Source organism: Epinephelus fuscoguttatus, linkage group LG23 (assembly GCF_011397635.1).
Source record: "Epinephelus fuscoguttatus linkage group LG23, E.fuscoguttatus.final_Chr_v1".
NCBI classification, from domain to species: domain Eukaryota; kingdom Metazoa; phylum Chordata; class Actinopteri; order Perciformes; family Serranidae; genus Epinephelus; species Epinephelus fuscoguttatus.
Window position 1 is genome coordinate 32,930,200 of NC_064774.1, and position 23,551 is coordinate 32,953,750.

Consider the following 23,551-nt stretch of genomic DNA (forward strand, 5'->3'; position numbering starts at 1 on the left):
GAAGCGAGAATTTTAGGTTAAGATCACATCTCAAAGTGTGTTTACTCAAAATCCTACAATTTAATGCTGCACTAATCAGCAATGGAGAGACACCATTAAATACTGTTGAACACAGCTAAAGAGACAGATATTTCTATTGGTGGACATCAGAACAGAGCTAACAGAAAATTAATATTTGGCATATTTCATCAGGTGGACACAAACGGAACTCGAAGTGAGAAACAAAGCCGCTGAGTGTCTGCTGGACGTGTAAATAGACAAGTGTTACTAATACGCAAAACATCACAACTCAAAAGGTAAGTTTAGTATTTTCCAACCTTGACCCTATTTTCTAGTGCTGCACGATTAATCTAATCGCAATCGCGATGTCAGGCTGTGCAATTAGATAACCGCATAAAAGACTGCAATTTGCAATCTAATGTAAATAAATGTTAACGTGTGTGCCTGTGAACGTGACTATCTCTGCTGTAATGTGTGGAGTGTGTTGACACTACACCCACAACCTATCCTGGTGTGTGCAGCACGTATGGTCAGTTGACCACTTGGCGTGCAGCTGTGACCAACATGGACGTGAAGAAGAGCATGAGCACGACCTGCGTTGGTGGCGAAAAAACCCAACGTCTATTATATGGCGATACTTTGGATTCAGGTACGGCGACGTTGAACAGAAAGACATGCTGTGTAAAACTTGCAAAGTTAAAGTTGCCACATCCCGCGGCAACATGACCAATCTTTATCAACACTTAAGACAGCACAGAGAAAAGAAAGAAGAATGCATGTGAGAGAAAGCGAGAGCGAGTGAGAGCCTCATGAAACAACAACAAAGCACAATTACGCATACATTTGTAAGGGTCATGCCCATCGCACCCCCTGGCGTGAATTTGCTTCTAATCGCATCTTCACACTGTCTATACATGTAATTCATTCATTCATCTTCTAACCGCTTCATCCTCTTGAGTGTCGCGGGGGGGCTGGAGCCTATCCCAGCTGACATTGGGTGAGAGGTGGGGTACACCCTGGACAGGTCGCCAGACTATCGCAGGACCAACATATAGAGACAGACAACCATTTACGCTCACACCTACGGACAATTTAGAGTTACCAATTAACCTAGTCCCCAATCTGCATGTCTTTGGACTGTGGGAGGAAGCCGGAGTGCCCAGAGAGAACCCACGCTGACACGGGGAGAACATGCAAACTCCGCACAGAAGGGCTCCCACGCCCGGGATCGAACCGACAACCCTCTTGCTGTGAGGCGAGAGTGCTAACCACCACACCACCGTGCCGCCCTATACATGTAATTCATTTGTGCAAATTGTTTTATTTGTGCCCAGTGTGAACACAACATAACAATAAGAAATGTTCTGATGTTAGAAGTAAATGCTTTAACCAACAACAACAGTTTTAACAACTCCATAATTCCTAACACTGACACTTGAGACTTCTGAGCAATGTTGTCATCTTTGTGCATTGGAAACGCCTTTTGGGATGCATGAGGGGAAGGTTGCAGGTCGGGGCATGGTAAAGCCTGACCAGTAAGTGCATGATACAATTCTAAAAGGGCATGTTCTCTCATTCTTTACTAGCCAAATTTAAGGAAAAAAATAAATAATATAAATATTGGCAACACACTCAAAAATCCAGCAGGCTGGGTCAGTTAGAGGGCAGCATACTTTTAAAAGCTGGTTGTTATGCTCTGACTACACGACAGAAATGCTCTCAGCAGTCAGAGGGACTGTAACCTGAACCTCCCTCGGGGCCCTTGGACTCAGATGTTTGAAGATAGCATGAAGGAGTTAAATGAAAAGCATTTAAGAGACCTGCTGCTCCACAAGGAGAAAGAGGTCAAAGTCAAATCAAAGACTATTTGAGGGTTAATAATTAACTTAAGTATTATAGTCTTGGTAAGTCAGTATTCATACCAAAAATCATGCAGCTGTTCATATCTAACTATGGGAATAATCTTTTACCATCTGAATAAACTTCTTTAATGTATCCATACATGTAATCTTAGCTGTTAAAAAAGGTTAACAAATTTCAGCAGTATGTAATAGACAGATTGACCATTATCAGTCATAGCACTGAGCAATCATCTCCTTATCTCTGTAGTGCACCCTTTTAGGCATTTAAAAGACGATTGAAAATACAAATAAACGAAACATATGGTTTAGAAAAGAAACAACACAGCTTGTTTTAACTTGCCAGATAAATATTTCATACCTCATGCTGCTAAGATCTCATTTTACAAGATTTATGCATTGTTTTAATGTTCAGAATTGTACAGCAGAGTCCTCTTCTCAGCCAACACAGGCTGCTTACAAATCTAAGCTCAGTCTCTGTGGATTTTAGGGTGTTAAATGAACTCAGATTCAACAAGCATGAAACCCCATGACACCGTGGCTCATCCCTAGTGCTTTAGATGGGATCACTGTGATTACCACTGAAAGCTGAAGAGTACGACGTGCAGAAAGCAAGGAAGAGAAGAAGGCTTTGTTCACATGTGTATTAACACATGTGAACAAAGCCTTCACATGTGTTAATACACATGTGAAGAAGGCTTTGTTCACATGTGTATTAACTTTATCAGCCTCACAGTTTAAGTGTTGTTAATGTGTAAACTAAGTGGTGTATCTCACTGTCAATCAGCATATCAACAGTCCTGTTTCTAAACCACAAATGGATGTAACCCCTTCCTGTGTGTTGTCAGGACAATCTAAGCATCATGTGCACATAATCCTTAGTTGTGTATAATTATTAGGGAACTCGGCCAAAGGCTGAACAGATCCTCTGAATAACTTTGTCATTACTCGAACGGTTTGGATTTTATGCCCTCTTAAACGTGACGTGACCCAAAACCTCCTGACAGTCTTCGCGCCACGTAGACACACTAACATGGCCACTGCGGCACGTAGGAATGTTGTAGAACGATAAAACCAAAACTGGCTTGTTCCTCTCTTTGAGACCTACAAATCACATACTGACACCCCTGACCTAAATCCAACAGGAAGTGAGCTAGTGCCTCTGAAAATAACATAAACAAATGTGGAGAAATTGTCTTTGTCTTTAACTGTCTACGTGAGCTGGAGGCCAAAAGGGCGGGAGTCTGAGGTCCCACCCAACGCTGCTTGCAACTTTAATTAACATAATAGTCAGCTAACATAACATTAGCCTGTTACACAATTATTTTTGTGCATTTCCTCTAGGCCTGCAATATATATTATTTTTCAGGTTGTTCTACTAAAGTACCCACATTCGTACATATCCAATGTAATCATGAGCCAGTTACTTGCGCATAAGCCGCGTATTTTGGAATGCCCCAATCACGTGACTAATGCGCTGTTGGAAGTAAAGAAAGGAAGCGGTCCTGAGCAGTCTTGTAAGGAAGCAGGTTGGCAAACGTGGACTTTCCCACAGGACATTCCCTTGGAGAATGGTGTTTGGAACCGTGTGAACTGAGATGAACTTTGAGTCATGTCCCCACCGTGTTTCTTTTTCTAAACCTAACCACTGTAACTTCAATTGCCTAAACCTAACCTCCGTAACTCTACATTAATTACATAACTGTACATTAAGGATGTAACGTGATTCGAGGAGTGCTAATTCGAAGGATATCATACTAACTGTTTTGTGTGCATTTTCGTAGGATATAATATGAACTGTTCTATTATGATACATTGCTTTTTTCCAGCACTGGGATGATAATAATATTATTAATAACAGCAATATTAATAAACTTTGATTATATAGCACCTTTCAGAATTGCAGCACAAGTGCTCTACAATAAGGGCATTATAAGCACTGAGTGCTTCAGGATGTTAACTTGTGTGATAACCACAGTGTGAAAGACTGATATATTGCCCTTTGAGTATGATAACATTCAGAACCAGAAGTAAGGGACTTGAGTCATATGACCTGACTCAAGATTTTTAACTTGAGGACTTAAGACTTGCATGACTAACACTGATAAAAGACTCAACCTGACTTTGACTTGAGACTTGACTTGGAATTAGGTACACATTAGGTACCATTAGGCAGGTAGAAAGCGACAGCAAACGTTAGCTAGAAAGCTAATGTTTGACCAGTTCACCAGAATTTCATATGACTTGACTTGTGACTTGCTTGACCTAAAGCAGGGATTAAACCTGACTCACTTGATTCTCACAACAGTAACTTGGGACTTGCTTGTGACTTGATGGTTAAGACTTGAGACTTACTTGTGACTTGCATATGTGACTAACTCCAACCTCTGGTAACAATGTACTGAATTACATTCTGTCTGTAGGCGCCATCTTGTTTGATATGCGCTATGCTGTTGACTCTCTGGCCAACCAGACAGAGCCCACGACACTAGGCATCATCTAATTGGTCAAAATTGGTTTATTAGACTAGTGCTGCTTTACTACTCTGCATGGTTAACATATTTGATATTCAACAATTTTATCCCATATCAAATTCCCATATTGTGCAACTCGCAGATACCTGCAATCCTAATAAACCCAGAAAAATGTAACTAACGTTTAGTTCATTTTCAAGGACCACTTAAGGATAGCTGACTACAGCAACTTCATAAGCCAAAAACCATGGCAACAACAAGTGTGTCCCAGATGTGTGCATTGCTTTTCTGTGTACTCTGGAAACAGTTTCATTTGCCGTGTGAGCTTCTTGCAGTGTGTCTTGAGTGTGTCTCAAATTGCATTCACTGTTGAATTCACAGAGAAGACAAAGTTTGGTTTTAAAAAATGCAGACCACAATTATCTGCAGACTATGCAGGCCAATACAGTGAGTGAGGATTTGCTTCTTTCCTCTGTTTTACATGATTGTAAAATGAATGTCTTTGGGGTTATGGACTTACTGTTTGGTTGGACAAACAAGGCATTTGTAGACGTCACCTTTGATTAAGTTATTGATTGACTAACCAAGGAAAAATGATTTTAAAAAATTGACGATGAAAAAAATGGTTGCTGCAGGTCCGGTAAAAAAAAAAGGCAGTGTAGTGTGGACTTTTTTAATTTCATAAACATAATCCAACTGTGAAGCTGATATTGCTCTAAGCACGACTGTCAACACAATGACTCCTTTGTATGTTGGGTAAAGAACTGTCATGTGATTAAGTCTATTAGTGCATTTAGCTCCTGTATTGTTTTCCTCAGTTCCTCAATGTGGTTCGTGTGGTTACCATGTCACATGGTGAGCAGACAGCGGCGAGATAACAAAACAGTCAAATCATGCTAATTTGGCAATAGCTGTGCACATACGCAGGAGGAGCCTTTAAAAACATGTTAAAGAGCAGTTAATGCCTGAAATGCACAGCAACATTTATTGTACAAACATACACTCAATGGCACACAGTCATTACACAGACTGTACTGTTTAAAATGCTGGTGTGACCTGGTTGTAAGATCGACAACTGTAATGCAAAGACAGAACTGAAACTATAGTTAAAGTTGAAATAAAAAACAACTACATTTACATGCACAAAAAATTCATTTTTTTTCTCTTATTCCAAAAAGGACAACATTCTTACTGAGCTGTTAACATGTCTAATAAAAAATGAATATTCCACTAATACTCCCATTTACTTGCTAGCCTGGTGTTGCCAGACCCAATCGCAAAACGCGAATGGGTCTGGACACGGAGTGTGCATTTCCTCCATTCCAGAGGGGCGGTATCAAGGGTTGTCACTCAAAGTGCCCCTTCACACAACTGGAAAGACGGAAAACCAATCAGAGTAAATGAAACGTGTGACGTAGGCTAGCACAACGCCACTGTAAACAGACCAGCAAGCTGCAGCGGAGATGATCTGTGATGATGTCTGGGAAAGAGTGTTGCTGTCTTTGCGGATTTCCTCCTCATTGTGGACTCCGAGTTGCATGGCTGTGATTCCCAGCTTAGTCGCTTCCCTGACCTGCTCCCCCATGAGAGCAACTAGCAGAGAAACAACAACAGCCACTGGGTTTTCACTGAGTCGCATCTTTTTCCCGATCAACGGAGCCAGTTGGTAAATTAAACTTTTATCAAACCCCGTATGAAGGACAGCAAACACATCCTTTTTTTGAATAAAAGATTTCAGTGCAGCCGTTTGTTCTGCTTTTAAAGAAAATGAACATTCCAGTCCATTCAACACATTTACCACTGCAGTTTCAAAATCAACACAACACACAACAGTTTGTGACTCGCAGGGTGGAGTATTGACTTGTTGATCCGAACAGAGTTGATCGGATCAGATCGATGGATGAGAGGGACAAGTGAAGTGAATGTAAACTTTTAGACCCAGCAGAATGAACGGTTACGTTTCACTTTCAATAACCCTGTTTCCATCAAGTAGTCTGGTATGGGTCAGTTCAGTTCCATATGCATTTTTCGTATTGGTACCATCCACTCCATTGGATGGCACCAACAGAACCGTTCCTTCCCGTCCCCATTTTTGGCCACCCCTCTGTTTGGGTACCTAGCACACAGATCTGGAGTTAGAAACACTGCAGTCCATTGAGTGGCTGGTTTAGAAGCTTATGTAACCACTGTTTATACCGTTTTTCATGCATTAGTAAACAATAACTATAAAATGAAAGGATATTTTGCAGCCTCTAGCAGCAGCTGTGGACTGAACAAAAAAATAATTCAATTGATCAACTGCCAGCAAATTTTCAGGTGGAACGTTTACTTGTAATGTTATTTAATTCATGAGCTGTCGACGTGAATCCATCTGCACACCTTAAAGAGGCAACAGATAGCATCTTTTCCTAAATATATCATTATGAAAATAATGTGGGTTGCACAGGATAGTGGCCACAGTAAAATCAGACTATCAGCATTTACATAGGTTACTTAGTGGCTTTGCAATAAACTTCTGCCACTGGTGTCGAAATTTCGCGGAAAAAAATCTGCTTTACGGCAGGAAATGCGTCATGTATTGCAAAATTGGTTGGTCAGCCAATTAGGGACTGGAGCTGGTCCTTATGAGGAGTTGGGCATGAAATAGTTGAGTCACAAGCACAATGGCAGATGGACAAAGTTTGGAGACAAGTGAAAAACGGCCTAGCAAAAGAGAACGAGCTCCTCTGTCTGAGGAGGCAAAGAAGAGCAAAAAGGAGAGTGATAAAAGAAGAGGAAAAACAAGAGTAAACCTCAGTCAGGCGTTAAAGAGATGGAGGGGGCTCCGTGACCAAAGAGGGTTGGAAAAACCGATGTTCAGCTAGCTTTCTCTCTAATGGATCAGTAAGTAACACGGCTAAATGTTAGCTAGACGAGAGAGGACTGTACTGTACTGGCTGCTAGTTCATTCCTAGCTGGCCAGTATCGCAAACCGCCGCAACCAGGGACCGGGTAGCGAGTGTTGGTCACCTGACATTCTCATTGCCATTCTACGGGAGCCCTCGGACAGTGATACCCCCCTCCCTTCCCTCACGGAGGCAGCTATCGATGGACATCGCCCAGCTAAGTTACACCCAGCTAAGTGAACACTGAACTTTGTTTCCCATTCAATTTGAGCTCCAACCGGCCGCATTGTTTTCCAATACCACAGACGCTAGGTGGCACCAAGCTAAAAAAAACCTGAATCCTATCTGTTGCCTGTCTAAATTTTATTATGACAACTCTGACCATTCCATTAGTTTTTATTGTCTCTCTTGGCTGACACACACTTATAGTAATGAGTGGATCTTCAAGCGTTCAAAAATATATATTCATTTCAACCGGTTATGTGAACTGCACATATTCTAATCCTCACTCGGGAGAAAAAAAAACAGCTTCACGGAGCATCGTTTCTGTGGGGTACGGCAACACCAAACCCCTGTGCTTGCCTGAGAAGGACTAACTGCACAAACCCATGATATCCCATGAGAGAGACTCTAACTGCAGCCTGTAAGATGCTGACTTCCCTCTGTGTCACCAGTGACGAGGAAATAAAGTGAATGCTGGATGGAGCTTAAATGACAACAACCCTGTCCACATTTAAGAGTACTGGTTGTGGTGGAAACGCCTTTTTTTTTTTAATAGGATTGCAGCGTTTAATCGACTAGTTGACTAATCACGCACATCCCTGCTGTTTTCATGACCCATATCAAATTTAACATATTGTTATATTCGGAATGCTATAGGAATATTAGTGTGCATGTAAATGTAGTTGGTGAGTAAATGAAATTCAGTACCTCTTGTTGAAGATGACCCCCAACAGCTGGCCAGCAAAGGCAATGGCAACGAAGAGCAGCAGCGCCTTCCACATCCAAACTGGACCCACCCGACCACAAACCAGCCACCGCAACATCCTGGGAGGAGGGGAGGTGATGTATGTATGTATGTATGGATGGATGGATGGATGGATGGATGGATGGATGGAAGGAAGGATGGTGGGGGGAGGACAGAGGGCAGTATGGACAAGGGGCAACGGTATGGAGGATAAAGAAAGAGGGAGGGAAATGAGAGAAGCAAAGTGAAATGAGAGATGGAGGGACAAAAGGATGGATGGATGGATGGATGGATGGATGGATGGATGGATGGATGGAAGGATGGAAGGATGGTGGAGGGAGGACAGAGGGCAGTATGGACAAGGGGCAACGGTATGGAGGATAAAGAAAGAGGGAGGGAAATGAGAGAAGCAAAGTGAAATGAGAGATGGAGGGACAAAAGGATGGATGGATGGATGGATGGATGGATGGATGGGTGGATGGATGGATGGAAGGAAGGATGGTGGGGGGAGGACAGAGGGCAGTATGGACAAGGGGCAACAGTATGGAGGATAAAAAAAGAGGGAGGGAAATGAGAGATGGAGGGACAAAAGGATGGATGGATGGATGGATGGATGGATGATGTTATGAGGGGGAGGAGGGGGACAATGGGGAGATGATGTCATAAAAAGGGAGGAGATGAAGAGTGTGGGGGAGAGAAGGGTGGAGAGGCAAAAAGAGGGATAGAGAGAGGAAGAGATCTGGATGAGTCATAAAGCAAACATGACTAAGGCATCATCATCATCATCATCACAGGGAGGAAAGCAGCCTGAAACATCCAGAGACAACAGGACCTGCTGCTTTTTCCTGATCAAAACCTGTCTGGTCAATATATCTGCTGACAGTAACAATGTCGTGTATTTTTTGACAGGGATAAACAAGAACTTTTACCACGCCATAATAAGTAACTGCTATTCTTCTGATACGTTGAGGTCGCTCCGGGCATGAGCTTCTTTAATGCATGGCAGCATAGTAGCAAAGGGAGAAAATAACTGTCCAATCAGAGCGAGTATGTAAATGCTGAAGGCAAACATGCCTGCTGGCCTCAGGCTGGAGAGATATGGGAAAGAAACTGCATGTGTGTGAACAGGGAGTTAGGTCATTGTTGCCAGTGTAGACAAAAGCAGCAGATAAAACTATAATGTTTAATGTCAAAGCCTGGAGACAAGGAGAGAGTTTAAACAAAGAAATTCAAATTCAGTGAACAACTCCATTACTGTACTCAGCAGAGCAGAACTGGATATGTGATTGGGTGACCACATTTGGACATTTGCATACCACAATGTAAATTTACTGTCTATGTAAAAGCAGTCATTAGAGAGGGTCTGTTCTGTCACACTCCAGACTTGTTACATAGTGAAAAGACCTACTGGTTAAACATACATGGATGTGGCTGAAATGACCAACCCCATCTCAGTCAACCAGCTTTTTGTTGCTCACAAACAACCTATTACTTCCCAGCTTGTAAATGGGTTTCAGTGACCTTTTATTAGAGATGTATTGGCCAAACATCGGTATTCACTTTTTGTTGACTGCCATCAGCCAGTCAGCAATTGAATATTGATGATGATTCACTGATCAACGTATCCTAATAGGACGGTTTATATGATGTCCTGTGAATTAGCTATGAATGACATTACATCCATAACAAAGAGTTACGTAATTAACATGAAGTTATGGAGATTAGGTTTAGAGAAATAAACATGGTGAGGACCTACTTTAAAATAACTCGAAGTTCACAAGGTTCCAAACTAGGGATGCATGATATTGGATTTTTTGCAGATATCTGATATGCAGATATATGGGCTTTTTCAATGTATGTAATATTCATTCATTGTGCAAAATATGAAAAAGCATGTTGGCTGATTCTGATGGTTCATTTCAAAGCCAATATCAGCCAAAACTGATTAAGTGCCGATATTATCGTGCATCCCTTTTACAAACACTCATCTCCAGGGCAAAGCCCTGGGGGAAAGTGTGTGTTTTTGTGTCCCATCCTCAACCCCAACCTGAATCCTTAGTAGTCACAATACAATATTATTACAATTTTAAATATGTTGCAATATGCTGAGTATTGCAATAAAATATATTGCGATTTATTATCTTTTTTGAACTGTAAATTATGTCCCCAAAGGAAATCTATGTCAACCTCTGTTTTATCTAATAACATAAAGTGTTCAGTTTGTTCATAAACTGTTCATAATTAACAACAACAACAAAAAAAAAACATCAGTATGGGCTTCTGGCAAAATTGATATTTTAAAACATTGGTATTGGTGTATCTCTACTTTTGTTAAGAAATGAAAGCACAACCTACACCTAGGGCCCAAGTTTATCTCTGCTAAACAAGTTTAAAACAGACAAATGGTTTGTGCAGCAAAAGTAACCCCCAGAAATGTATTCAATGTGCTCAAATCTGGGGCTTTCTGTGCTAAATATTTGATAATATTTGTTTCATAATCTATACAAGCCTACATAATAAATTGACAAAAAAGAACAGTTACACAATTGACTAATCTTAATTACTTATTAATTGTGGTCTCAACCTATAAAAGTACATTTTTCACAAATATTACTTAAATAACTAGTTGAATAAAGGGACAGTTCACCCAAAAATCATAAATCCCTATCTTTTCCTCTTACCTGTAGTGCAATTTATCAGTCTGGATAGTTTTAATGTGAGTTGCAGAGTGTTGGCGATATCGGCTATGAAGATGTCTGCCTTCTCTCCATTATAATGGAATTAGATGGCACTCAGCTTGTGGTGTTCAAATACATTTGAAAACTCAACAGCAATGTCTCTTTCCAGAAATCATGACCCGGTTACTCAAGATAATACACAGACCTTGTTGTGAGCAATTTGATGCAGGACCTATTTTCTTTCTACCAAACTACACCTACACATTGAATCACCGCACTGAAGGAAGTCTGCTGCTAGCTCATTTAGCACCACTGAGCTAGCTAACATTACAGCTTAGCTGAGGACACCATTGATGTTTACATCTCACGCTGTCATGAGCATGAGCCTCTCATCCATGAATAGATGCACACTTCCTCCTGCACGATGATACAGTTTGCAGGCATAGTTAAGTAGAAAGAAAATAGTTCCTACATGAAACTGCTCCTAACAAGGTGTGTGGATTATCTTGAGTAACCAGGTCATGATTTTCGGAAGGAGACATTGCTGTTGTTTTTCAAATGTAATTTTTTTTGCTGCTTTGGGCTCCACAAGTCGAGTGCCACCTAGTTCCATTATACTGAAGAGAAGGGGGACATCTCTGCGGCTGATATCTCCCACACTCTGCAACTCACACCAGAACAATCGAGATTAATAAACAGCTCTACGGGTAAGAGAGATAATGTGTACTTTTGATTATGGGGTGAACTGTTCTTTTAGTTGATCGACAAAACATCTAACACAACCAATTAATCCACAATATAAATTGTTTATTGCTGCCATAATTAGATTAAAGCTGTAGTTTTATAAGATATTGTGTCATAATATATAGTAAAGGTGTTATTCATGGTGCCATTAGCGAGCAAATAGGAAGGAAAACTTTTCTCTGGGCGTCTACAGGAGATACAAAGTGGTGTGTGATGGAGATGTTTCACAGCAGAAACCAACAGTATGAAGGACATTAATAGTCTTAGTCTTCACTGATGATAATCACTAACAATACTCACAGTCACCAGACAATATTAAACACATGCTTTAAACATATGGAGAGCAGAGGTAAGACGGTCCACAGTCTGAGCAGTAGATGGGTGGTACTGATACACAATATGAGCGGTGGTAGACACAGAGGAATCAGCAGTGGCCACCACCCCACAGTCTCCACCACAACACAAAGAAGCCTTTACATCACAGCTTGCCTTCCCACACACTCACACTCACTCACACACACACACACACAAGAAAAGACAGGAACGGATCTCGCAGATGGACTGAAAAATGTCCAGAGAAAGGCCTTTGAAGCAGCCCCTCCACCCACACCTTCTCCTCCTTCTCTGCAGGTCACAGCGCAGCGCCACTCTTTATTTCCCCACAATCAGTGCATCCCAGCCGCCGTGGACCCCTCTGTAAACCCCGGCCCCCTTCTCTCCCCCTAACCCCCACTCGGACGGCTCCTGCTAGCTAGCTAACGTTACCTGGCTCTCCGTCTGAAAAGCATAGCTGGAACCCCGGGCCGGTATCGGTGACGGTGTTATTGTGCAGCTGCAAAGAGCTCGGAGCATCTCGAAGGCTTCAGCTGCAGCTGATCCGCCGCCGGTACAGATCAGGCCATGGATCCGGAGAGGCCCCACAGAGCCCGGATCGCTCTTTAGGATGCTGCTGGTTGCGGTAGTCCCGGACCGAGCCTTCACCTATTTCTGTTTCCGTGCACCGACAGCTCTAACGCTTATTCTGCTGACGGCCGACACACACATACACACATATACTCTGTGGGCAGAGTGCTTAAAGCTGAAGGAGGGAGGGAGAGAGATCGTGTGTGTATGTGTATGTGTGTGTATGTGTGTGTGTTTGTGTGTGTAGTACTTCCGGTCGCTTGCAAAATAAACGCGTTCTTACAGACGTGCAGTGGAACAACCCACAAATGGCTTACCAAGGACACAAGTCCTGTCCAAAAAAATTTGACCAGAAAACAAAACAAGGTCTTAAAGCGTTTTTTTTTTGTTTCAGTTGGGGACTGTTCCTTATTTATTAGTACAAAGGAGGATTAGATTAGGGCTGACTGTCCATCCATCCATTTTCGTAACAGCTTATCGTCTTGAGGGTCGCGGAGGGGCTGGAGTCTATCCCAGCTGACATTGGTCAAGAGGCAGGGTACACCCTGGACAGGTCGTCAGTCTATCACAGGGCTAACACATAGAGACAGACACTCACATTCACACCTACGGCCAATTTAGAGTCACCAGTTGGACTGTGGGAGGAAGCCGGAGTAGGCTAGCTGGAGAAAAGCCACGCTGACATGGGGAGTACATGCAAACTCTGCACAGAAGGGCTCTTGCTGTGAGGTGACTGTGCTAACCACTACACTACCGTGCCGCCTCGAAATAGGGCTGTGATGATAATAAAGTCATAATATTACGAGAATTAAGTAGTAAATCTATGAGAATGAAGTCATAATATTACAAGAACGTATATCTAGCAGAGTAAGTCATGACATTACAAGAATAAAGTCGTAATATTACGAGAATAATGTCATATATCTACAAGATAATAGTTGCAATATTATGAGAATAAAGACATAAATCTACGAGAATTAAGTCATAAATCTACAAGAATAAAGTAATGATATTACAAGAATAAAGTCATAATATTACTGAAAAGGTAATATAACAAGATTAACATCGTAAATCTACAAGATTAAAATTGTAATATGAGAATAAAGTCATAATATTATGAGAACAAAGTCATAAATCTAGGAGAATAAAGTCATAATATTAATAAAGTGGTAAATCTATGAGAATCAAATCGTAAATTTATGAGAATTAAATCGCGTATCTATGAGAATAAGGTCATAATATTACAAGAACAAAGCACTCATCACACATGAGCTGTCCAAGGACTGTCAGAAATTTAAAATCCAAAGATAATTTCTGTTTTACAGTTTCTGGCTGTGATAAATGGTGTAATTTTGGTGATTTTTAAAGAAAACATGAAGGCATATTCCTTCAAAAATTGGTAGTAAAATCCATACAAAAAAAGTAAAAGAAAAAACATTAAAACATTTAAGTTTGTATGCCCCAGAGTCCTGCACCTGGTCGGGTGCCCCGTCGTCACATTTGTCACCGATGTGGAGGATGAAACTTTGCAGCCCCAGGATGAGGTGGCAGCCTACATGAAGTTCATGGCCCCAAGGAGGATCCTTTGTTTCCTAACTTGGCAGTGATTGCACAGAATGTTTTCACCATCCCAGCATTGAGCACAGCCAGTGAAAGAGACTTTTTATCTTCTGGATTTGTAATTTGAGAACGCACAACCCAGCTGAATGTGAGTGACTGTAACCTGTTTGTGTTTAATCACAAGTGCAGGTCGCATTGCAGGACTTTTATAAACGGGTGCAGCTTTGACTGAGACATAATGACGGGTAACAGGTTCTGGTACTGAGCTTTATGGGTATGGGCGGGTATGAGTTTTCAAAAATGGGCCTGTCCCTTAGTCCCAAGTACCCAGTGCCTTAGTAAATTCAGTGCCCCAGTCAAGCCCCTTCGCCGCTGAAAAAAGAGAGAAATGCTGAAGCCTCATTTAGATATTTATGTATTATTTTGTTGGCCTAAATATAGCCAGCAACAACAAAAACATCAACAGTGATAATAACAATAATAATAATTACTGTAATGATACTGGAATCAGCTTATTTAATAACCACCATGGGTACGTTTTTCATTTCTTAAAGTCTTAAATTCCTCCAAACATTACAAGGACATCACTGAGTGTCCTCAAAGGTTGCCTCTACGTTTTACTAGTTTCACTAATTAGAAGTTCAGATCATAAAATGTCAAATAATAATTGCAAATGTTCCCAGAGCCCATTTATGTATCTATCTTCATGAACTCCTACATCAGAGAACGATCTGTTCTGTAAAAAAAAAATTAAGAATCAAATTAAATAGTTCCCCCCAGAGTCTCAGTTTTCGTCTTACATTGTTTCAGAGTTTAAGCAAGGATTTTGAAATACTCTTATAAGTTTTAGGTAATTCTGGTGGATGATACCAAATGTTTCTTAGTGACAAATTCATGCTTTTATTTGGAAGGAACACTGGTTGAATTTCTGGTATGGTTTGTTTCACATCTGTCAGCTTGACAAAGCAGGGATTCTAAATCTGACGTCAGCCTCTGATGCTGACAGAAAGGCATCCAGAGGAAAAATGTTTCCCATCCGAAAACCTCTAGTCCCATTCCCTGATGTGGACAAGACATCATAAGGCCCAATACATAAAGAAACAACTGAATTATGTACACATAGTGCCTACTGGGATTGAACAGGAACTAGATGGTTTTTAAACATGTATAACACCTGTGCATATTTACTGGCAAAAATATCAAACTTTTTTAAAACAGCAATGCGATAAGTAAAGTTTTATCTTAAATGCGGTGCATCTACCTGTGAACTTACTGCATGAGTACTTCCTACACTAAAAGCCACATTAGTTTCTCAACTTTTTTTTGTTCAGAGCGCGGGAAGGATTTCAGCTGCCATACTAATAACCACTTTGTTAACACGAGTTCAAATGTGCGTGTTGCATGATTTGCTCCCTTGAGAGTGTTTTTTGCTCCCTGCAGAGCTGACAAGTGCAGTTCAGCTCTGCGGGTCACTGCTGCCGCTGTTCAGTAATCTCACACTGCTGCAGCTGTTACAACATGTCAACCTTATCCACCACCAGCTACTGGTGCTCAAAGAACAGGAGTCTGCTCTTGCTATGCATTAATCACAGTTGAACACAATTACACTGTGTTCAACTGTGCAAACTGTATCAACAGTTCTGTTTTTTTGTTCTGGGCAAGTATATGGTGTATACATTTACATACGTTTGCGCACACACACACACACACACACACACACACACATACACACACACACACACACACTCTTGCATGGTACTCCTGCATTCAGATGAGCTGAACATGGAAAAAAGTAATTACTGATAGACATATTTTATAAAGATATTTACATTTGTGTTAGAGGGCCTGAAGCAAAAGTTTGGACACCCTGCATGGTCAGTAGTGCCCCCTTGGGCAAATATCACAGCTTCTAAACACCTTTTGTAACCAGCGTAGAGTCTTTCAGTTCTTGCTTGGGGATATTTCACCCATTCTTCACAAGGCTTCTAGATCTGTGAGATTCTTGGGTCATCTTGCATGCACTGCTCTTTTGAGGTCTATCTATCTATCTATCTATCTATCTATCTATCTATCTATCTATCTATCTATCAGATTTTTAATGATGTTTAGGTCGGGGGACTGTGAGGGCCATGGCAAAACCTTCAGCTTGCTCCTCTTGAGGTAGTCCATTGTGGATTTTGAGGTGTGTTTAGGAACATTGTCCTGTTGTAGAAGCCATCATCTCTTCATCTACAGCTTTTTTTTTTTTTTTTTTTACAGATGGTGTGATGTTTGCTTCCAGACTTTGCTGGAACTTTACTGAATCCATTTTCCCCTCTACCTGTGAAATGTTCCACGTGCCACTGGCTGCAACACAAACCCAAAGCATGATCGATCCACCCCCATGTTTAACAGATAGACAGATGCTCTTTTTATTGAATTCTGCACCCTTTTTTCTCCAAACATATGTTTGCTCATTGTGTCCCAAAAGTTCTATTTTAACTTAATCACTTCATAGAACTTGTTTCCGAAAAGCATCAGGCTTGTTCAGATGTTCCTTTGCAAACTTCTGATGTTGAGTTTTGTGGTGAGGACACAGGAAAGGTTTTCTTCTGACGACTCTTCCATGCAGGTCATATTTGTGCAGGTGTCGCTGCACAGTAGAACAGTGCACCACCACTCACCTTTTCCCTGGCACATTTCTGCATTCATTCATGAACATTTACGCATGAACCACTATCTTACAGGGCTGTGAGCAGGCTATTGTATGACCCATATAAACACATTTGTTGTAAGTTACACACATGTATAGGTATTTACCTTGGGGGTAACCCGAGTCACCCACATGTGCTCATTCATGCGTATGCACAGATTCATACATCTGTAAGGTTTTGTACTTAGAATGTTTTCTGGATTTAAGCGTATGCCATGTTTCAGTAGGAAATCCACGCCAAGTCTTTGTACATGAGGCCCCTGGCCTTTCCTAACAATGATTGCGAACAAGCTATAGCCCTAACAAGCTAATTAAGGTCTGAGACCCTGGTAAAACTTGTCTGAGAGCTCAAATGCCTTGGGGTGCCCAAACCTTTGCATGGTGCTTCTTCCCTTTTTTCACCCTAAAATTGTACAAAACAAAAATAATAATATATAATATAATAATAATAAGTCTGTAAAATGTTGAAAAGCATGTTTCATCTTCTATTTATTTAACTATTCACAGTCAACTAAATTTAGACCAGGGGTGCCCAAACTTCTGCATGCCACTGTATGTTGGAGAACAAAACCTGGAAGTCTCTTAAGCTTGTGTTAACCACAGACATTATTTCAGGCTTCTTAAAAAAAAAAACATTTAAAAAAAACAACAAAAAAAAAACAATGTTGAATTTCAGAGGAGGGAACCAGGAGTGGTTAAATGTTAGCTCATTTTTAGGACTCATTCTTAGTGGACTCTATTGCTTTCAGTAAACTGGAAGCCATGTATGTTGACGATTAAGGTGTTAACCTGTGGTGTGATGTTTTTAACGTTGTCACGTTAAAGGATATTAAACGTCATTAGGCAGAAAGATACTCTTTTTGCAGAGTTATTAAGTAGATTAAGGGCAATCAAAAAGGAACACCAATGTAAGCAAGGGACATATATTTGTTTAAGAGGTGTGAGATATGGTGAGGACACATAATCTTTGTAGGTTTTTCTCGCAAATGCTGAAGTTAGCCATCTGAAGCAATTATTGAAAACATGTCCAGAATATGTAGATACATGCTCAAGATATTGGAGATAATGAGAAAACGGGTAAACTTAAGGTAATGCATGGACATCAAGCTGGTTCTGTAGTACAGTGGATAAGCTGTCATATCACAATTGTGCATTTTATGAGGAAATCATGAAATGACTGGTATAGTTATCGCGTACCATAAAGTTAATTTTCAAATGTGGAGGAAGGTCAGATTTGACCTCTGAGGACCATGGGCGGTCACATCCAAGATGGCCGCCAGTCCATAATGGTGTGATTTTTAAACTAAATTATGTTGAAAGAAGTATCATTTCCAGGTAAATTTGGGATGGCCGTTAATTTGGTGAATGCCAGAATTCAAGGAAATGTATTTAGGTCAAGGTCAAAGTAAAAAGAAATACAAAAAATGAACAGCCAGTGGCATCACTGTGGTGAATTTAGTTGGATATTTTTTTTACTATGTTTTGTTTACTAAATCTAGATTATTATCTAATTGGTGTAGCTTTGAATAATGCTACATTTGAGATAAATTATTGTCAATACATGTTTTAATCATACATGCTGTTGTAATGCAGGAAAAGAAGCCCATTTTAAAAATATTATATGTGTTATATATGTTATATATTGAACACAAATTAGATAACATACAAGAACTCATTCAGGACACATGCATATAACATTGTCAAAATAGATTAAGAATTTTTTTTAGTTAAACCTACATTGTTAAAAGCCTGAAGTTAAGGTAAGGTGAAGTGAATAACTTGGATTATTTTGTTCCAATGCATTTTTCTGCTGGGAAACCTTTGGTTCTGACATTCATGTGGATACTACCTGCCATGTGAGAAGCATAATGACAAAAAACTGCTCTGTTCAGTGGTATTATCTGTTTAAATTACCAGGTCCGTTTGTTTTGAAGAATAGACCCCTGTGGATAATTTGAACAGTAAAAAAATTCTGAATGTCTGGATAAGAAATAAGGTGCGCAAGCATTAAGCTATCAGACAAAAAAGGTGTGCACACATTAGCTAGGTGAGCTGCCGTCTGCGATTTGCCAAATGCCATGGAAGAAACACTAATTCGTAATGTGAAACTGCTTTATTCAGTGTTTTTATCAGTTTTAATCATCTGGTCTGTTTGTTTTGGAGAAGCATTGAACACTGTGGGTAATCTGGCTCCTGGTAAAAGGGCTCCTGAATAATGAGTACTGAAGGAATTCTAATCGGGAGAAGATTCAGCTGGTTGCAGTCTGCAATCCTCACTGCTAGATGCCCCTAAGTCCTCCTCAATCTTATACACACTGTTACTTCAAGACATTTTTAGGCTTTTTAAAGCTATTTTTCAGCTCTTCTATTCTGATTCATACTTTTCAGCTAGAAACTCAACTAAAACTTAACAATGTTCCACATCTTTCATATATTGTGGGCATTATTTTACTTTTAAAGCCAGCAATTTATGGCGGCATCAGCTTTTCAAAAAAACTTTATATATTTTACATCTTTTTTACATTATTGTTGTTTTCAGTGACATTCCTACTAATTAAACCCATTGCCATTTTCCAACTGTTACTACTACAGTACTTCACCTTATATTTACACATTTATGCCAGCAACTGAGTGTAGCGTCAGTTTATCAGCATCCATCATTCACACTGTAATTCCTTTAGAAATTGCCTTCACTAGTTGCAAATATTTGGTCTGATGAGACACATGTTTAACACGTGTTTAATTATTTGGCCCATACTGTAGTATGTCCAGCAAAAATGTAATTAAAATCTACACATAAAGAATTGACTTACCCTGACGTAAGATGTGAATAGCTCATCACTAAATCACACAGTGACAGTGGCTTTGGAAGAAGTCTCTGATTATCCTTGAATTGGGCAGCCCGAGTGGTTCAAAAAGTGAAAGGTCTGAATATGTTCAGAAATATTCTTTTCTCATGTCAAAATTTTAAAGATTATCAGGTAAAAATTTGAAAGAGAATTAATTAAGGTCTACAGAACAACAAGATGAGGTCTAGTCAATGTGGACTACCAAAAAGGTTCTTCCTCTTCATTCCCATTTATTCACTAACTCCACCTCCAGAATTTGAAGGATCAGATTTCCTGAGAGCAGTGAGTGAGATGAGTGGTAAGGCTTGAGCTTCATTTAAAGCTGACGGGTGTTTTAGTCACCACAAAGCATCAGTGGACATGAGAATAATCTGAGCAGGTATAAGCTCTTCAGAGAGCCCTCTCTAGGAGGCCTGCGTGGGCCTCAACTAGCCTACTTCTTACTGTTGGTGGAAATACAGTATAAGTACATTGGCTTACTTGTAGTAATAAAGCAATGTGTTCCATTCAGAGCTCTTGCTATTATGGAAGTTGGAATTTTGAGCACATGAATAATTGTGTGTTGATTCTCATTTCCTGTTATTAATATTTATTAAATTATGTGATAACAGTACAACAATTCCTCCTACACTATATTATACAGAATCATCTGGTCCTCTTTCAGCACAATATCCTCTCATCACTTGAATATACCAGACTGGTGATACTGGGAGCATCTGTCCATCTTTATGGACCTGACCTGAAGATATTACTGCATGCAATAGCAAAGGGCATGGGCGTACCGGACGCGGGGTACGCATGGGACATGTTCCCCGTACTTCCCGTATCTGTGCCCTCTGTCCCCCGCACTCTTTACAGCCGTTAACTGTTCAAGTCGTTTTGAACATGTGATAACGTGTTTTTCCGAGCCGTCTTTAAACGCACCATGCGGCGTCAGGCAGCATACACATGCTGTCTCTTGTGATCTGAATCAATAACACAGACGACTGACTTCCAAACAAACCATGTAAGTTGAGTAATGCTGTTGCATATAGATAATGTTTGTTAAATGATAACTAATTAATACATGCCAATATTAAAGGATAACTTCGATGTTTTTCAACCTGGGCCCTATTTCCCCATGTGTATGTGTGCGTATGATTCATAGGTACAACTCGTTTTAAAATTGGTTCAGTATTGAGGGAGGCGGATGCAGCTGGCAGCCGCGAAACGAGCTAAAATGGTATATATATGGGGGCAAATGTGTCCCGTATAAGTTTGCGCATTAAAAGTGCTTTTTTTCGCCACTGACTGGTTCAGATTGCCAGTGTTATCTCTCTAAATAGCATACTAAGCGTTTCCATTACCCTTCACTTCCTCTGGGCTGTGTGTGACGTCATCTCGCGAGAGCTTTGTTGCCGGAAGAAAACAGAGGAGCCATGCTGAGCGCCGCTCAGAGTGTCAGAATCTACTTTCAGAGATGAAAGTAGGCTGACCGGGTTATGTTGTTAATGTGGGATGAGAAGAAAAGCGTCTCTTTACCTGAGGGGAGGGGAGGATGGAAGAATTGTCGATCGATATGATGAAACTGTGGGCTTTGGCTAGAGTAGATTTAGTGCCGATTAGTAACATTTCTGTTTTATCACTGTTTAATTTGAGGAAACTGCATGTGAACCAGGACTTTATTTCATGAAGGCAGTCAGTACGGAATGAGGGAGAGAGGGTGGAATCAGGTTTGGAGGAGATGTAGAGCTGGGTGTCATTCACGTAGCAATGGAAATTAATGTGTTTTTTATGGAAAATGTGACCATGGGGGAGTAAGTAGATGATGAATAGCAGGGGCCCCAGGACAGAGCCCTGGGGCACACCTGTGGAGACTGGGAGGGGGTGCGAGGTAAATGATTTCAGCTGAACGAACTGAGTGCAGCCAGAGAGGTAAGATTTAAACCAGTCAGGGGGTGTATGTGTGACGCCAAGAAATGGAAGGTTGGAAATAGGGAGGAGATTATTGAAGTTATTGGGATCTGCACCAGGCTTCTTCAGTATAGGAGTAACAGCAGCTGATTTGAGAGGTGAGAGAACAATTCCAGTGCTGAGAGAGGAGTGGATTATGTGTGTGATGAGAGGGGCCAAAGAGGACAGTGGCTTTGACTAGAACAGTTGGAAAAGGGTCTAATTGGCAGGTTGATGTTTTGGATTTCTTAATTAGACCAGAAACTTCAGAAACTTCAGCAACAGGTGATCGAGTGAATGCTGAAAGGGACTGAGAAGGGAGCAAAGAGGGAAGAGAGGAAGATAAATAGCAGTTGGGAACAAGCTGTTGATGGATATTTGTGATTTTAGTAGAAAAAAAGGAAATGAGGGTGTTACAGAAGGCAGTGGAATACATATGGGGAGGAAGTGAATCAGGAGGTTGTGTGATATTTCTGAGCACAGAAGAAGAGCTTTAGAATCAGCTTCATTAGAATTAATTAAACCAGAGTAGTAGGTGGATTTGGCTTGCTTGATATAATCTTTATAATGAGAGATATGATTATAATACATTTCCTTATGGATAGTGAGACCAGTCTTTCTATAGAGACGTTCAAGTTGGTGACCTTTAGCTTTAAGAAGTCTGAGAGTGGGTGTAAACCAGGGTGACGTAAAAGTTAAAGATCTAGTTTTGAGTGGAGACAGGTTATTTAGGAGATCATGAAGAGTGTTGTCAGTAATTGTACGAGTATATACTCTGAGGATCACTATTAGTATTTATGTGTACACACTTTGTTTAAGGCTTTAGGGTGGGTACACTGCCAGGAAGTGTTAATTGAGAATACATGCTGGGTGTCATTAATACTTGTTTGCAAGCTTATGGGCATTCACACTTCGTGTGAGTGCCAGAGACGCTGACATACTTCTTAACAAACTGGGTAAAATGCCAAACAAAAAGAGTGATTGTCTTCAAGACAATCCTGATGCAGGGTTGGTTTGTTTGCAACAGGACGCTGCTCTGGTTCTAAATTTAGAGGTAAAGCCTCTAATCGGTTAACTGCCGCCTTTGTTGAGGAGTGCAACACCAGCTGCTCCTTAACCAGCCTCCCCCTCCTCCTACTCCACCTTAACCATATGGCCCAGGAAATAATGAACCAGAAAGTCAAGTTTACACAGAATTTGTGCTTGCAAATGTCCAACCACGTCCCTGCAGATTTACCACAGACTTGTAAAATATTGTCTATCATATTATGAGCAGAAAAAAAAACCCTCTAGAATTACACAGATTTTCATTTTGGGTCACTGCTGAAAACTGTTAAAAAAATTAAAAAAATCCACAGAGCTTATCAGGTGTACACCTGCGTATACAACACATCAAGAGGCTTCTACTTGAAATATGAATGTATTTGATTGGCTAATGCAGAATGTTGCCTGATGTTGGACTGCACTGCAGACGTATATGGCAGATCAACTTTTTTTTTGCTGAACAACTTACTACTCTTACCTCTGCCATAGGTTATTTGTTTTACCACTACTTTATATTACTGATACTGCTGCTAAATTAGGCATTATGTTTCACTCAGTAGAACTCTAATTTAATAAATCAGCAGTTATAAAAATGTGTAAACTGCATTGTTAAGGCAGACGAGCAGAGCGTTAGCTGGGAAACATCACATTTATTCACTTTACAGGGAGCTGAAATTAATACAGAATTATGTTACATGTTCACCAAATGTATCGGTGTCTGTTAAGGAGTCATAAGAAATCATAAATCATTTTACACGCTTGGTTACAAAGTAAAACAACCAATGCTTTGAGATGGCAGTCAGATATGGGGAGGTATGATCACCATGTCCCGTCTGAGGTGTAACAAAAGAATGAAAGAGGATTAGCGTATCGTTACCATTGGAAAACACCGGTTCTAGTTCAAAAAGTTTCTTTTGGCCTGGGAGCAAAAGTCCTGATGAAACTGCTAAGTTAGCGATTAGCT

The 23,551-nt window shown here is 40.5% G+C and overlaps 1 protein-coding gene across 4 annotated transcripts in view; it reads right to left on the bottom strand.

The window, feature by feature from the left end:
* Window positions 1-23,551, bottom strand: part of gal3st4 (galactose-3-O-sulfotransferase 4) — a 50,983-nt gene that overhangs the window by 15,889 nt on the left and 11,543 nt on the right. For 2 of the 4 annotated variants that reach the window (XM_049568867.1, XM_049568866.1), the window contains exons 1-2: window positions 12,373-12,722; window positions 8,149-8,265 (exon numbers count right to left, since the gene is read on the bottom strand). In XM_049568867.1, the coding sequence (XP_049424824.1) occupies window positions 8,149-8,265; window positions 12,373-12,395 (140 nt within the window). In that variant the 5' untranslated portion in view covers window positions 12,396-12,722. Of the gene's footprint in view, window positions 1-8,148; window positions 8,266-12,372; window positions 12,723-23,551 lie in introns of those variants that run through there. The other 2 variants (XM_049568869.1, XM_049568868.1) reach the window with 1 other exon arrangement.